At 32.7% G+C, this 18,464-nt stretch overlaps 1 protein-coding gene across 5 annotated transcripts in view; it reads right to left on the bottom strand.

Annotated features, from left to right (window-relative positions):
- LOC107443791 (vitellogenin receptor) overlaps positions 1-17,864 on the bottom strand; it is a 36,314-nt gene extending 18,450 nt beyond the window's left edge. Inside the window, exons 1-6 of one of the 5 annotated variants that reach the window (XM_087152272.1) lie at positions 17,639-17,864; positions 11,992-12,108; positions 10,639-10,782; positions 9,170-9,283; positions 7,482-7,721; positions 4,231-4,356 (exon numbers count right to left, since the gene is read on the bottom strand). In XM_087152272.1, coding sequence (XP_087008398.1) covers positions 4,231-4,356; positions 7,482-7,721; positions 9,170-9,283; positions 10,639-10,782; positions 11,992-12,108; positions 17,639-17,702 — 805 coding nt within the window. In that variant the 5' untranslated portion in view covers positions 17,703-17,864. The remainder of the gene's footprint in view (positions 1-4,230; positions 4,357-7,481; positions 7,722-9,169; positions 9,284-10,638; positions 10,783-11,991; positions 12,109-17,638) is intronic. The other 4 variants (XM_087152273.1, XM_087152274.1, XM_087152275.1 and 1 more) reach the window with 4 other exon arrangements.
- Positions 17,865-18,464: the final 600 nt, after the last annotated feature.

Genomic DNA, 18,464 nt, shown 5'->3' with positions numbered 1-18,464 from the left:
ATAAGCTAATACTAAAATCTTAATTCAATTTAATAGCTCTAATTCATTTCCAAATTAGAAAATGGTTTTTGAAAATTTAAGCAGGCAGTCTGGAAAAAGGCACGTGCATTTTCTTCTAGGCGATCTCCTTTCTTCGCCATAGGAGCATGTATATATATATATATATATATATATATATATATATATATATATATATATATATATATATATATATATATACACTCCTCAAAAGTGAAATTGCAACACCAAGAAATAATGCACGTAGCGTCATGCAAATTTCAGGAGCGATAGTAGTGAGATGGATATGCAAATGATTAAATTTGCGCACGCATCTGATCACGTGGTACGCGTATTCGGGCTATAAAGGCCAGCAACTTTCCCTTCTCATAAACGGCATCTGAGGTTTTGCGTAGTATTTGCGACTTTCGAAAAAGCGTAGAAAATGCCTCTGAGACGTCGACGAGCTCAATACCATCAGTTAACGACCGGGGAACGTGACCGTATTATCGAACTCCATGAACTTGGTTTGTCGCTGCGCGCAATAGCAACTCGTGTTGGGCACAACGTGAGTACCATCCAACGTTGTGTCACGCGATGGATTCAGGAAGGTCTACGTGCACGCCGAAGAGGAAGTGGTGCGCACAGGTGCACGCCAGAGCGCACAGACCGGCGTATTCGCCAGTTGACTATTCGAGACCCTTTCTCCACGGCACGTGCCATCCGAAGCCGGTTGCCTTCAGGAGCAGGTGGATCTGTGTCCACCCAAACCATACACAACAGATTGCATGAAGTACAGTTACGTGCACGGGTACCAGCAACAGGGGTACCGTTAACCGCTTTACAGAGGGCTAGACGCCTGGCGTGGTGTCATCGTCATCGTACCTGGACCATCCAATGGCATCGGGTATTGTTCACGGATGAATCTCGTTTCTGTCTGTGGAGAAATGACGGCCGTCGACGGGTATGGCGGCGACCCGGAGAACGCTGCGAACCAGCCCATTACGCCGAGCGTCACAACGGTCCTACACCGGGCATCATGGTTTGGGGTGGCATAATGTTTGATCGCAGATCGCCCCTAGTACACATTCACGGCAGTTTGACAGCGGACCGCTACGTCACACAAGTTGTGTATCCCTTCGTTCTGTCCTTGTTGCAGGGCGCACCCAACACGGTATTCCAGCAAGCAATGTCGCACGGCGAACTCTTAACAGCCTGACATCCTTCCCTGGCGGGCAGTCTCTCCAGATCGGAATCCCATAGAACACCTATGGGATCTCATTGGACGTGGCATGAACAGAGGACCAATGGCGCAAACCATCGATGATCTGCGCTCAGCAGTGGATGTGGCTTGGCAAAGGTTACCTCAGGCAACCATCAATGGAGTCATTGATAGCATGCCTCGCCGGATAGAGGCCTGTATAGCTGCCCGAGGTGGCCACATTAGATATTGAATAAATTGCTTTATAATGATTTTATTAGTCTGTTTTTTTAATCATTTGCATATCCATCTCACTACTATCGCTCCTGAAATTTGCATGACGCTACGTGCATTATTTCTTGGTGTTGCAATTTCACTTTTGAGGAGTGTATATACCGCAGAGCTATTACATTATGACCGTTTTGACATTACATTATGACCTATTACAGTTTTGAGGGGTAAAGGTGGTCCTACATGTTATTAGCAGGGTGGTCATAATGTAATGGCTCTCTCTCTCTCTCTCTTTATATATATATATATATATATATATATATATATATATATATATATATATATATATATATATATATATATATATATATATATATATATATATATATATATATATATATATATATATATATATACAGGTACAGGGTGATTCTAAAAAGATGGGCAAAATTTTAGGAAGTGAAAGTGCACACCCAAGCAAACAATTTTTTATTAAAGAATGCATGGTCGAAAATAAAACGCAAAACCGCTAGAGGGCGTCAAAGTTTATGTTCCTATATGAGGCAAAAACACCCAAAGAACGATGAAGTTAAGTTATAAAAGCAAATTTAATGGCATGTGATAGCAATAAGTGTTCAAAATAGTGGCCGGCAGCGGCTATGCACGCAGTATAATGGCGAAGAAAACATAGGCGAACATTCTGAAACACACCAGGCATATCATGAACTTTCCCCGCAGCGACCGAAAGCTTGGCGACAAGTTCTTCTGCAGATTCAATGGGAGTCTCATACATAAGAGCCTTCAGCTGTCCCCACAAAAAGAAATCGAGACATGAAAGATATGGCAAGCGCGGTGGCCAAGCTGTAGGATCACCTCCCCGATCTATTGGTTTGGAAAGGTTACGTCCAGATAGTTTCGCACTTCTCTTACGTAGTGAGATGGTGCTGCATCATCAAATAACGTTTGCATCAAACAACTTTCCAAATGCGCCAGCACCTTTGCGTTCGAAATCTGGAAAATGTTGGCTCTCACAGGTGACTGTCAACAATCACATAGTCGCTTTGCTGAATGTCCGAAATATTTGCTGTATGCAATTTTATATTAATTTATTCGTTAATATTATTATATTTATTTGATATATTTATTCTATATTTTAATACGTACTGATGATAGATTAGAAGAAACATCAGTGTTTGGAGTATCGGGCAAATATATACCGGCAATGGCACTTGCCCTTAAAAAAACATCAGTGTAGGGTATACCGGGCAAATGTATACCGGGCAATGGCGCTTGACCTTAAAAAAACATCAGTGTAGGGTATACCGGGCAGTGGCACTTAACCTTAAAAAAACATCAGTGTAGGGTTAAAATATCGAATAAATGTAATTAGATCCACGAATAAATTCATATCAAATCGAATGTAATAAATATTTCGGACATTCACCAAAGCATAGCTGTGATTGTCGACATGCACCGGTGAGGGTCCGAATGTACAAGAATGTAATGAAATATTCGATCGTTCAACGACGTATTTGGTGTTTGTCGACATTCACCGGTGAAAGTCAACAACCACCGATTTTGGTCTTTCACCGTGACATATGCACTTGAATAATTTTTAACATTGACAAATCATTTATTTAATTGGCAAATGATAAATTTTTTCAAGGCGATCTCTTAGAAGTTTCCGAAAAATTGTTCTTTTGGATGGCAGATGAATGATTAGTTTATTTTTTGTATAATAAAAAAAATCTAAAAAAATTATTTTAAAATATATTTGAATTTAAAATATAACTCGAATTCATAACTAGCAAAGGAATTACCTATTAGAGGAATGTTTTTTTTATGAATACTCTTTTTATGATTTCTAAAGAAATGTTTTTTATTTTTTATTTATTTTAAAAACAAATCACAAAAATCTTTATTTTGAAAAAACTATTTCAGCGAATTGAATTGTTAAAATTGACAAGAAACTTGTATGATTATTTTATTAGAGATAATTTTTTTAAGGTTTCCAAAGATTATTTTTCGAATATTAAAAAATAAATAAATCGGAAAGTTTTTTTTAAAAAAAATATTTCAGTTTAATATTTTATATATATATCGAAAGCTATAAAAGTTTATCCTATGATGCAAAATTTTTGTAAATATATTTTTCATACTTTTCTTTCACTATACTGTATTAAATTTAGGTCAAAATATGTGAAAATATATTTTTTAGAGTTTGAATAATTTATGGTTATGAAATACAGCATGCAACACCAGTGTCTGTTTCTGCGGTAAAGGTAAAATCTCCCAAACACGGCTTACTTTTAAAAACAATTTTTTTTTTAAATTTTCACCTATTTGCAGCTATTTAGATCAAAGAGGAACAGTTAAGCAGTTATTAATCACTGAAATTTCTTTAATTTTCAAATTAATTTTTTAAACATGAATGAAAAAAAAAATTTCCAAGCTACCCTTTTTTCGGATTTTATAATTCAGTACATATATAATTCCGATAGTCAAACAGATTTTTTAGTAACTACTAGATTGCTTTTTACAATTAAAAAATACCAAAATAAATTTTTACTAGTCAGAAAAAAAACATACAAAAGGGACACCATTGCTCCATCTGCGTGGAAGTGTTAAAAATATAATAATTTTCTTAGGAGTGCTACTTTATTTATTTGACTCATCACGGCAATCTTATAGGCGCATATACAAATTTATAATAGATCCGCAAACCATCTTTCTTTGAAACTGCTGGTCACTGATTTGGCAACTATAAAGTTAAAAAAGTAATGCTGTCTTAATTTATTTACTAGTGCAATTTCGTTCATCTGACCCATCTGGACAATCTTGTCTTTGGTCACAAACAAGTACCTCATCGATACAAGTGCCATCTTGACATCGGAACTCTTTGTCAGTACAGGACATTGATTTGGAAGCTATAAAGTAAAAAAGAAGTATTAAAGTTTAATGAACGTATTCAAGAAAATGTTTTTTTTTTCTTTTTCATTGAGTTTTCTAGTGGTAACTACATCTGGTAGTGAGAAGTTATCTAATTGAACTAGACAAGTTCTCTATAATGATAAAAGATAAGAGCCACTGCAACTGCTTTGGGTGTTCAACTTTACACGTTACAATTTGTTTTGAGGTGAAAATATTATGGGGCTTACAAACTTTAATGCACGAAGATATACAGAAAAGAAGTACTGTACTATAGAATAAAAACTTTTATTCCATAGATTCTCCATTTTAGAAGTATTAATTGTTAAAATTGTAGTTAAAATAGCACGTGGGCTGCTTTGCAGTATACAGAAATGTAACTACAGATATGGAATTTCATGTTCTGAAAGAGGCATTTTAATTTGTGAATTATTTTTTTAAAATTTCAATTTGTTCGAAAAAAATCGCATTACGATGTTTTGCAAATTTCTGCTCATTCTTTTGTTTTAAACAATGGCCATCTATTTGTTCATCTCATAAGATTTTTATTTAATTGTAGCTAAATACTTGATTTTCGTACGTAGGAAAAAGTAAATAATTAATTAAACGATGTTAATTAATGCTAACAAAACCTTCAACGGACTAAAAAAAACTTTTTTTTTTAGTCTCAATTTAGTATTTATTTATTTTGTTGCCCTTACTTGTAGCTTAGCTTTATTAAATCAATTAAAGCAAGTAATTAGAAGTTCATCATATGAAAATAACAATAATCTATATATAAAGATAGTTCATAGTAGCCAAAATTTACCACAATCAAGTAATTTGTATTGTACTTATATATTTTGAGGAACATGAAACATATTATTATTATATAAGAAATAACTAACACATTTGTATATTTGGTAACTATAAAAAAAGCATCTTTTAACACAATATTATTAGCACTAATTAAGCATCACTGGTGTCAATAGCTGTTTAGCGTTTTTGAAGTTATACTACTTATGCGACTTCCAACAAGGTTGCGTTAAACGTTTAACGCTACATTTTTATTGGCCGGGAAATCACGTAGTAGGATCCAGTTTTCCCTCATTCATTTCCATATTGTTTTGGTTCTCACTAGCATAAAAATAATAAAAGTCATAAAAGTGTTGTTTTTCTATAAATATTTTTTTAGTTTGTTTTGATACACACATAATTTAATAGGGTAGTATCTTTTATTTTCAAATTTAGTGGATAACAATTGTAAAAAATGAGTGAAAACAATCCCACGGACAATGCGACGGATTTAAGGTTATGTCAAGGTACGTCTCTTGAGAATATCAATTGATTGTTAGGTCTTTCCTGAAATTACATTATGACGCATTCACATACATTATTAATACAAATACATTTTCCAGGGCGAGACGATGAGGCAACCACAAGCACTTCCACTGGTTCAAGAGGTCGACGAGGGAAAAATGCACAATATTACCGTGATTACAGAGCACGGAAGTGAGCGGAGCAGGAAAAAGAGTCGTTGAATAGAACTAGAGATCCTTCTACGACTGCTGATTCTTCTACAATTAACGTCGCAGGATGCGAAGTTTTACTTCCTCCGCGCGGAGGGACTCCACGCACAATTTTTTTTATAAGCTTCCTCGAAACGAATAAATGCTTTTCTTCATCAATTTTGATTTTCAGCACAATATTTATATTTTTGCTTCATTTTACCCTTGATTTCAAATTATTTAGCTTTATAGAAAAACCTTTCAATGCGTAACTCTAAACAAAATAAACTTGTGGCTTCATTCAACTTAAAAAAGTACTAATCTGATTGGATTACATCACATGGCATCTATGTTTATCACCGATCTTGAGCCGTGGCAGCTCAGGAGATTCAACGTTCGCCTTCCAATGAGGTGAACCGGGTTTGAATTCCGACAACAACAAGAGTTCCCTTTTCGGCTTGCACCGACCACAGTGAAGTAAGATATCCTCAGTGGCAGACTGACCATTGCCGTCAGGCTAACAGTTGGAGGATTTCGCGGTTTTTCTCTCCATATAACGCAAAGGCGGATTAGTTTCACCAAAATGTCCTCCACGAAAGTTCCCTTGTCTTCTGTATTGGGTTCGAAATTACAAGGCTACGGTCGGCTCTTCAACGATGGCTATAATATCATTGATATATAATAGCATTATACAGTAAATAAAAATAATTCTATACTAACGAACAATCAACAAATTTCTCTATCTCTTTAAAAATAGAGTTGTAGGCAAGCAAATATCAGGGATATTACCTGATTGAAAACTTTATTCACTTCAAAGATATACAAATAGGAAATAACAGTCGGGACGTTTCAAGCGCTTTAAAAACTGCCTCCCATTTACATGACTTGCCTGACGTGAAAATGATTTGAAATAAAAACGTAAAGTTGTCAACGAAAAATGGAAAAATAAAGGTGAGAAACAAAATCAGAAAAACCACAGTTGCCGGATTTAAATCAAATTAATCGAATTTTCATGTTTTTATTAAATTAAAAAAAATTGCTCTTTTTATTTTTTATCATCTTTGATTAGATGCCATTGCAGTTTTATGTAAGCAAACATAGCTTTCTATTTCTGTCTCTTGGGGTTATTGATTTATTCTGTCTTTTAAAGTCGGACTTAAAATTATATACAAAGATGTGACAAACCTATATCAAACATAATTCGTTTATTACGTTTCTAGGAATTGCATCAGTTGCTCAATATTATCCTAAATATAACTAAATAATTCCCCAGTGGGACTGATCGTTAAAGTACGCTTGCCAGTAGATCACCGAAGTCAAGTGTCACAACTGGCAGCGGTCAATGTGCGGATGAATGACCACTTTGATTAATCTGCGGAGGGTGTATGGTATCGGTTTTCGTTAAAATGTTCCACCGCAAAGTGCTCGACTTCACTAAGAGGGGAAGCCATTTCCTCAGCAGAGGATCAAAATTATGATAACATGTCTTCGGATCATCATGCAGCTCTAGTGTACGGAAATAATATATTACAATTAAATTAAAAACCAAATAGCTACTAAAAACAACATGAAAATGTAAAACTAATGTTATTTTCTTGCTTTTTGAAAGAAAAAGATTTTTGAATGACAGCACTTACAGCAGTTCTTTTCATCCGTGCCATCCCTACAGTCTGACGTGCCATCACAAGTCCAAAACTTAGGTATGCATTGACCATCCTCACATCTGAGATCCGTCTCGCCATTGCAAGTAGTTTTATCACAATCTTCCTCATCGCCTCCATCTGTGCAATCACTTTCACCATCACATTTCCAAATAAGAGATATACATTCTCCGCTTGAGCAACGCACTTGATTCTTATCACAAGCTTCAGGATGGACTATAACAGAAAAAAAGGTTGATTTATTTACTGGGATGGACTTATTATAGCTTGCTTATAGAGCGCCTCAAATTCGAAGGCCGATTTAATTGTATACAGGAAGTGACGTCAAGTGTGTGTGTCGAACTTGATTGACTTCTGAATATACGAATGTCATGATTTATCTACTATGACTTCCCTTGCAGGTATCCTACTAAGGCAGTAAGTCTTGAAATGTTGTGGCGTTTATGAATGACTATTTATAGCTGCCACGCTCTTCTATGTAGAATGTTCTTTTTAAATGAACAATGTATAACCTGTAATCGCACTAATACGATCTGAGTATTTTTTTCTTTTTGCAATAAATAAATATTTTTTAAAAATATTTGTTTGATATTTCATTATCCAATGGAATTCTGCCTTGAAAAAAACCTCTGTGTAGGGAATACCGGTTAGGTATTGTGATAATAGCTACTACTGTCCAGTCGGATATTTTAAAGATTAATAATTCTTTCGTGGTATTCCCTACACTGAAGGTTATTCTAAAGTTTCGGTCCATTGCCATTGCAATCCTCAATCGGACCAGTATTACTTTAACTGGTATTTTATTCAGGTAAGTGCCACTGCCCGATATTCTCAACACTGAGTTTTTTCTTAATCTATCCTAATCAGATATCGAATAAATATTAAAATATCTATGTCTAAACTAATATCAGACGTAACAAAATGTTTATGACATTCACAAAAGTGACTATGAGATTTCTGACATATGAAGGTGAAAGTCGATTTTGCAGATTTCGGTATTTGGTGGTAACACAGATGCCTAAAAGCGTCTATGGAAATTAAACAATTAGATCAAACACTTTTTGTGTCTTTTTCGATTGATAGAAAAAATTGCGATAGAAAAAATTCCTCACTTGTCTATATAGGAATGTAGTACCATTCAATCTGGAATATGGAAAATAGGCATTTTTCGTCATTCAGACTCGGTTAATGAAAATTTGTTATGTAAGTGCAAAAATAAATGGATATCATATTGAAATTAGTAAACCAAACAATAAGCAAAATCAGTCATTACATTGCAACTCCTTTTTTATGATTTATATTTTGCAGGCATGTGTTATCAATGGTTAATGCGTAAATTTCAGCATAATCCTTTTACTCTTGCCTCCTGGAGAAGCAATAGACGCGCCTATAGTTCATTTATTCTTGCCTCAATGGGAAGCATGATGCCTGCCTAATCCATTTATTCTTGCCTCAATAGGAGGCGTGAGATGTGTCAATTTCACTTATTCTTGCCTCAATGGGAGGGATGAAATGTCTATTCTATTTATTTTTGCCACTAATTACAGGTGTAATTCCGAGTATTGAACCGTAAAGATTTCCTGACTAATAAATATGACAATCCACTGTGTGAACTGTTTATTCTGAGACTGTTGGAATAAAAACTGTTATATTCTTATACTTACGGCATCCAATTTCGTCAGAATTGTCACCACAATCATCATTGTTATCACACTTCCATCTGTTAGGAACACATCGTCCATTTAAACACTGAAAGTCATCATCTAGGCAGGTAATCACTGGATCAAAATATACAACAATATATACAGTCAGGACAGGATTTAACGAACTTAAATTTATCGAACTCCGTGGTGTAACGATTGCATTTACTTTAAAATAAATAATCAAAGAACATCTGTTGATATAATTCACCGTTTGTAAGTGCTCCTCAGACTACAGATATAAGGTACTTATGAAACAGGATTTAAAGTAGGAAAATAGTAAAAGGAACAAAATAATTAAACTATGCCCCCCACTAACTTAACCATGAAGTTCTTATGATTTAAGTAACATCAGCAAAATCACTCAGTTTTCTGAAACCATTGTTAACGTGAATAAATCCCTTCGCGAATAGTAAACCTCCAAAAAGATGCATAATATAACACTGCTTTAACTATTTAACTGGCAAGCAGAAATTTTAGGCGTAAATATATTTAATAACATTTTTTAGTTTTAAATATGTTTACATTATTTATTTACATTTAACTATATTTTTTTTCTGTTTAAATGAGTAAAAAATAGATACTTTTATTTTTATTACAAACAAATTCGAATGATATCCCATTGTTACATGATACCCCATTGGTATTATTGTTGAATGATACCACATTGTATGTAAAATGATTTAAAATCTTAAAAATATCCTGTCAGTTTTTTAAATTTCAATTTAATAAAAAATGAATAAATCTTTGCAGAATATTTAACAAAACAACTGAAAAATGATATAATATTTTTAGTACTCCGTAGCCATGCTTTTTGAAACAATCACGCGACATGATCTAAAATAAGGTTATTGATGTACGCTGCTAGAATTTGATTACATTATAGTTGAAAACCTTGCATAAATAAATTTAATTTGAATATTACTTTTTTTTTCTTACACCACGTTATATCTATGCAAGTAAATGGATTTTGGAATGTAAATGGAATTGGTCACTATGAAATATCAAATTTGACGTGAGCAAACCATTAGAACCATTAGCTCTGATATTTGTTTTAGTCATTGTCTTGCTGCACTGTCAAATTTAGTACCATCATTTGGTCTGCATACTTCAGAAGATTGTTTTTTAAAATATACAAATATAAGAAGCAACCCATAATTCCTTTAATTTGAATCTAACAGCTGAAAAACTTCTTAAACTATAACTTTGCATCCACCCTGTTTGTGAGCAGCGAATTTATATTTAACTCTATTTCTCTTTCACAACGAATATACTTTCAGCCATCTTTTTGGAGTAGATTTCTCGAATAGATCATTATAAAGAAAGTTATTCCAGGTAATATAATTTTTTTGCCTGTTTCATTTATTGCAATAATTGTAAAGTTTCTTGAAACTGAACTATTCTAATTTATAGGGTTCGATCAAGAAACATACTCTTTTTTTTACAGCAGTTCTTCTCATCGGATCCATCTGGACAGTCATTACTTCCATCACAATTCCATGTTTTAGGTATGCAAGTACGATCTTCTGCGCACTGGAACTGACTTGAAAGACATATTGCTTGAGGCTTTTCACTGCCTAAGAAAACGAAGACGTTATAAAGATATAAATTAACATTTTGGAACAGCTTGAGATTCCCTAAATAACTCAAACAGAATTCCCTTGCGAAAAAAGGTAAAAATCAAGAAAAAAAATTGTTGAGAAAACTATAACATATTACTGGTTTATTAAATGAACGAGAATTACGCAGGTTCAATCTAAAGTATGGCGACAACACTGTAAAACATGAAATCGTGGGTGAGAGTTTGAATCTGGACTCGAAATGAGTGTTTACAAAATAGACACAGCTCAAATTACATACCTACGAAAATGGACACAGCTCAAAATGCATTATTATGAAAATGGACGGAGCTCAAAATGCGTGTTTACGAAAAAGGGCACGGCGCGAAATGTCTCTTTAAAATGTAAAACGGTCGAAAAGTGTGTGTACAAAAATGGGCTCATCTCAAAATACTCTTTTAAAATATAAATTAATAAGCCTAGCTTAACTATTCAACAACCCAAAAAGAAATACTTTTGAATACTTGAAGAAATACTTTTTTTTTCTCAAGTTAACACCAAATTGAGTATTTATATAATTTGAAGGGTGCAGTTAAATTTAAAACCCTTAACACTGGAAAAGGTTTATTTTAAGTTCCCGCCTAACGTTAAAAACTTCCATTTGCAGAAATAAAAAAATCCTTGTTGGTGCATTTTTTTAAATCGTCTGATGTACGCTAACAATCGATAACCAGTTTGAATGAGTTTGCGGTTGTCTCTAATGCTGCTATGCAGCAATTGAAATAAAAATTCACAATTAAAATATGTAGGCATGAGTTTAGTTGGTATGATAAAGATGCGTTTATTTTAATTTTGAAATCATTATCAATTATATTAAATAATTTTATTATTTGTAATTTCTATTCGCTTCTTCTCTGTTGAGCCTAGATCGAATTCTTCTTATCGAATTCTTCAGTGTAAACGAACATTCTTGGTGACATGGAGCTCCACATTGGTGTTAAGTAGTTACCACGCAGTATTAGGATGAAATTTTCTTAAAATATAATTAAGAACAGTTTGATGTCGAAATGTCACCTTTGAAAAAATTGTGAGACTAAGTGCTATAATGCCTTATTCCTTTAATTTTACGATATTTCATGGCATCATGGAAAATGAAATTTTGATTCAATTCCGAAGATTCTCCTGAATCACATATTTGATGCAATTTTTGATGCAAAATCAACTTACCACAGCTCTCTTCATCTTTAAAATTTCCACAGTCATTGTCTCCATCGCAAAGCCACAGTTCACTAACGCATTTACCATTACCACAGTCAATCCATGATTCAGGACAACCAGAAAAATCTAAAAGAATTTTTAAAAAAAATATTGTAATAATAATTGCGGCGTCATTAAAGGCATTAAGTATTTCCCAAATTTAAAACTTTTTTTATTTCATAAAATTCATTTATTATATTTAATGATACCTAACCTTTCGTAAATAAATAAAGCAGTTAATAAAATTTTTATTTAATTTCAATAAAAGGAAATCGTCGTCTCATTTATAAATCAGGACAATGCCTGAAATGCGTGTTTAAGAAAATGGACATCCATTGAAATATGTGATACGAAAATGGACACTGCTAAAAATGTACGTTCCTTAAAATAGACACAGTTTAAAATAAGTGTTCGCAAAAATGGACACAGTTCGATATGCATGCTCGCAAAAATGGACACAGCTCGAAATGCGTGTTCTCAAAAATGGACACAGCTCGAAATGCGTGTTCTCAAAAGTGGACACAGCTCCAAATGCGTGTTCGCAAAGATGGACACAGCTCCAATGCGTGCTCGCAAAAATACACACAGCTCGAAATGCGTGCTTACGAAAACTGGAACAGCTCAAAATGCGTATTTACGAAGATGGACACAGCTTGGATTGCGTGGTTACACAGAATGAAATTTTTTTTTTAAAGTTTTCTATTTAAATTTAACATTTAGACGGAGTATCACGAGCTTAAGCCCCATTCAAATGATAAATAATTTCATTACTTATTTAAATACTAAGCGCACTAATACTCACTACGGGGAAACGTCTTAGACTTTGTGATCGAGGTGGAAAGGTGTTTTTATAGAAAGCACTTTTTTGGCGAATTCTTCGTATTCGGAGTTATAAGCGATAAAGTGAGTTTTAAAACGATAAATTCTCAACTTCTTCTATTTTATGGGACTAAAACTATATTAAACTTTATGGCAATTTTTGATTATTAACGTCCTTTTAATAAAAATGTTTAATAAAAGTTATTCAAGCAAATGTACGATAGCGCATTACGAATTTATTTGGTTTCATTAGTTCGTTTTTAAAAAAAGAGCACAATACTCATAAAAGAAACTTGAGAAACGGAATAAAATTGCTATGTCAATTTTCGTGAAAGCACTTTTTGAGCTGTGTTCCTTTTCATAGGCATGCACTGACATCAGTGTTCATTTTTGTAAGCACATAAAGCATATAAACTTTGTTCAGTTTCGTGAACGAGAGTTTTTAGGCTATTTCCAGGTTTAAGAAACGAACATTTCCTAGAAGATAAAAAGACGCCAACACGGATCAATTTAAGTAGTCCAACACAACGAACATAAACTGCGCAGTTCGGAAGATGTCACTGTGCTCGGGCTTCTAAGCTGCGCACTGGAGGATAGTGCGAAAGATATCATTACATTTCGACTACTAAAGGAATCAAAGTTTTGTTTATGGTCTCTCTTCTAAGATGTGTTTGTTAAAAAAGGTAACTTATTTCTTTATCTACTTCAATAGAACAGGTAACAACAAAAGGGTTTCTTACCTTGTTCTTCTACCCGGGTCGGTACGTATCTAAATAAATCAAATCAGTGACCACAAACTCAATAAAAGTACTCCTACGAAATGGGTAAAATATGTATATTAACAGCACTAAACACTACAAAAAAAGCATGATCTCTCCAACGACAGTAACATAATCAAACTAACTAAAAAATTGTTGTTCTTAGAGAGTTCTAAATCTCGTGGCGCCATCTATTGGTTCGTTTTCTAGCAAAGGAAAATGGTATTTTGTTTTTAACAGTGTTGTTAAAACTCGCTGACGAAATGCAAATATGTTTATTCATTTCCTTTCGCAATAAATGCAAAAGATAACTTTTTATTCAGATGAATCACGTAAACGTATTATTATTTGAGGTTTATCAAAATCCATGATTGATCTACCTTTATTGTAAGCTGCTTTCATTTCAACATAAAAATGCTTCAGCTACAGGGCAGAATGAGATTGTTACCGTTATTTTGGTGTTTAATGCGTTAGCCGATTTGTTTAAATTTAAATTAATGTGGGGTTGGCCGAGCTTTTGGTTGTGTATTTTTTCGATAAGTCTCTTATAATCGATATTTTCTTCCTATTCGGTTTAAGAATGCACAGACTCCTGAGATTTAAATTGGCGAGAGGGGAACTTTTGAGGTACTGTTGGTATTTTAATCCAAAAGTTGAAAAATTTAAAAAATTGTTGAATTTTTTTTATTTGTTTAGAAATATGTATCTTTAAGATAATTCACAAAATTTCTATTTTTCAAAATAAAAAAATAGGTATTGACATTTACAAGGAATGTTTTTCTTATGAGGGTACAAACGACCCATTTTAGCCGTTTTAGGTATTTCTATGATTATTTATTTCATTAATCAACATAAACACATCGGATTTTGATACATTAGGGGAGAGTGGCGTCAATTATAAAATTTTTTACTTAACTATTTTTAACTAACAAGAAATCCAATATATTATTAGTATTAATTGACAGACGAGTAAAGTAGACTATCCTCTACTAGAAAAAAACAACAACCTTATTTTAATTGTTATTATATAAGTTATTAACAATTTTTGACAGTCGTGCACTTGTTACAATTGTCCCCACTTACGGGGTCAATTGTAAGAGTTCAGAAATTCAAGTAAAACATAGTTAATTATACATATTATCATAGTTGCGATATATTTTTTTATTCATCAAAATAGTAGTGATATTTTAGGAGTAAAAATAATAATGAGCAGAGACCTAAAGGGTTAAACTTCTAGGGGTTAAAAACTTAAATTTATGCTGTGAAACGTGACAAATAAAATAATGCACATACAACATAATATAGAATGATATAGGAAACTACTGGTGGTTCTTAAAGAGTTAAGTAATGGTTTGTAAACATAAGATTATTTATTTTCAGCTGTTACAATCGTCCCTTTGCTTATAGTTACAATCGTCCCCAAGACGACATTTCAGCTTCATTTCTTAAAAGCAATGCTAGTTAATTCACAAAACTAATTTTTTTTTACTGAAATGTTAATTAAGGTGTCCACTTACATATTCGGTTTATAATTTTTATTTGTTTAAACAAAATTACTTTCTCACAATATAATATTCTAATACATGTAGATTTATTAAATACACCTTGTGCGCCACCTAGGAACCAAATCTAGAACCCGGCACTAGAAATTTTTGCTCTGTTACAATCGTACCCTGCACAGTGGGCCAGCATCCAAGGTTTCGTGGCCAAAATTGGCATTTCGATAAAATTTGTTTCAAAATTTGGGGTTTTTTATTTAGGATTTTCATGTGCAGGTAAATTGAATTCATAGTTAAAATTTTGAAATACGCTAAAAATACCAACAAAAAAAAATGGCGGCTGAAATATGGCGAGCAAAAAAATATATATATAGTAAGTTTAAATAATTAAATATAGCAATGAAAATATAATAATTTTCGTAATTTTATAATAAAAATGAAAATCAAATTATATTTCTGAAGTAATATTACAAAATAACGCGAATTAATTACAAAATAACGCGAAAACAAGAAAAAAACCCATAATTTTTGCTTTTTTGGGTATATTTAGTCTACCCTTGCAATATGGGCAAAATGGGGCAGGTTTTTTCGAAAGAAGAAACATCAAAGAAGACAACAGAAAAAGTTGAGTTAATTACTTCGTGGAACTTTTTGGAGATAAGTTTCGAAAGTTATTCAAACATTGTAAAATGTCAAATGATAAGATATAAACTATAAGTCTGTCAAGAATATTAACTAATCCAACAAATTGAAAAATTGCACTATAATTTCAGACTAGTTACTCTGATAAAAATGTAACAGAAAGGTGAAATTCATATATATATATTTCTGAAATATAAATTTAAAAGTTACATTACAAAAAAAAATGTGAAATATTTTTCTCTCCATAGTACTCTCGTTGGTCCAAAAAGTAAATTACAGTGAATTCGCGATAACTCGAATCTGATAGGACTGACGAAAAACTTCGACATATCGGAAGTTCGACTTATCGTTAGTTTCGGTTTTGGACTTTCAAAATATTGTTGGATTATTTAATTAATGCTTATTAATCATTTTTTTGACAAGCCATTTACGATAAGACTGTTTGAAGCACTTTATGATACCCTGGTCTATCGGCTGCAACTTTGCTGTTGTGTTAGGCGGGAGAAACTGCAAGTTTACTGCTTTCAAATTAGGTTGATCACTATGTGCTGTGCATTTATCCATGAAGAGTATCACTTTGATTTTTTTAGCGAATAATTTCCGATCCAATTTTCTTACATAGTTTTCAAATAAAACTGATGTCATCCAAAACTTTTTGTTAGACCTGTAATCCAAAGGATACGTTTTTATATTCTTGAAACATCGGGGATTTCGCTTTTTTCTGATAACAAGTAAGGGCAATTTCTCTGTCCCAGACGCATTTCCTCCAACTAGGACAGTCAAACATTCCTTGCTCATTTTACCACCTGAGCAGTTTTATCCTTAAACATCATAGTCTTATTTGGAAGACATTTAAAAAATAAACCCATTTCATCAATATTGAAAACATCATTTTAACTGTATCCTTGAAGTAAATTTGGTAACGTTTCACTTAACCACTGTTCACATACTTCAAGAGGGACAGCTTTAGCTTCTCCATGAAGAGTGCGAAAGATATTGTGTGTGTGTTGCAAAGGAAGGGGCAAGATATCCGCTCCTAGGTTTTTTTTCTTGCTTTAAAAGATCCAAAAAAAATCGAGTTAAAGGGAGTAAAATTCGAGTAATCGAGAATAATTAACATGAAATTGAAGATAAAAGGGTCGGGACCTCATAAAAAAATCGAGTTATAGTAATATTCGAGTTATCGTACTTCGAGTTATGGCGAATTGACTGTATAATGTTTGAAATGATTATGAATACTTAATTTGGGCGATATTAAAGCTGCCAAAACATATTTTAGTTGAATTTAATTTTTGACTTTTGGCCAAAGATCATGGTCTTCTGGCCCACTGTGCCCTGTTACAATTGACCCCACTCTCCCCTACAAGTAGAAACAATTTAGCAAAAGGCAAAAAATAAATTTGAGCTTCTTATCTCATTTGAATTGTTGACAAACAACATTAGAAATGTCATTCGAATGACATTTCTAATGTTGTTTTTTAACAATTCAAATGAGATAAGAAGCTCATATTTATTTTTTGCCTTATACTCATATTTTTTGCCTTATACTCATATTTATTTTTCAAGCGAATGCATTCGCTTGAAAAATATACAAAATGGAAATCACAGTCGACATGTTTCAAGCACTGAAATATCGGAGCCCATTTTATTATTAAGTTATTTTTAGTTGTTCCTAAAAATTATGCACTCTCGATGAACCTTTTTTACCTCAAAAGAAATATTATTAAGTGAAAACCTCTTGAGAAGCAATACGTTGTTTTCCCCAACTGAATGACTGTATTTTTCTATTTGTTTTTCTTTTTACTCGAGAGCATTATTGTGAAAACAATTGTGCAATACAATTGTGCAATACAATTGAGCAATACAGCAACAATAAAACAATTTAAGTATTCTATTTACCTGAGACAACTCCACTGCCGAAGAATATAGTGATGATGAACGTGAATAAGCTCAACCGGAGCATTATGAGAAAACATTAAAATTAAATACCACTTCTGATTTGCTTTTAAATCACTTATTATCTTAAATCTCTTATTATCTGCTTAGAACCATGAAGCATTTTGCATAACACTTGTTGAAAAGGAAAGTTTTAGCTTATTCAGCGATCAGATAATGTCTCTGAGAGAGAGGGAGAGAGAGAGTCTATTTTAATCAAAATAGTTACAAATATTTATATTCTAGTTTAAGATGTTTGTAGTTATCAAGATAAAATGTAGTTTCACTTTCAAATACCGCTTATGAATATTTGTGAATGCTTTGTATTTTTTATGCGCTTGAAAATAATAAAATGAAGGAGGATATAGTTATGGTACCTTTTTATCAATATATATATATATATATATATATATATATATATATATATATATATATATATATATATATATATATATATATATATATATATATATATATATATATATATATATATATATATATATATACATATATACATATATATATATATATATATATATATATATATATACATATATATATATATATATATATAGTGGGGACAGCATGAGTGGTCGTCTTTGAAAATGAGAGACACCAGGGGCGTACGCAAGGGGGGTGTTTAGGGGTTTAAACTCCCCCTTGAACTCAGACAAAATGGCAAAAATAAAAATTTTAGTAGAAATTATGCGAGTTATTATTTTTTAAGACTATATAGGTTTATTTGCCTTATGCCTATTTTTCTCCTCACGGTATTTCTCAGAATACAGAA

The sequence above is a fragment of the Parasteatoda tepidariorum genome, chromosome 9, assembly GCF_982258835.1.
Source record: "Parasteatoda tepidariorum strain Cologne lab strain chromosome 9, Ptep-v5.0, whole genome shotgun sequence".
Classification (NCBI taxonomy): domain Eukaryota; kingdom Metazoa; phylum Arthropoda; class Arachnida; order Araneae; family Theridiidae; genus Parasteatoda; species Parasteatoda tepidariorum.
The sequence above is the reverse complement of the archived record's forward strand: the minus strand, read 5'-3'. Positions and strand labels throughout refer to the sequence as shown.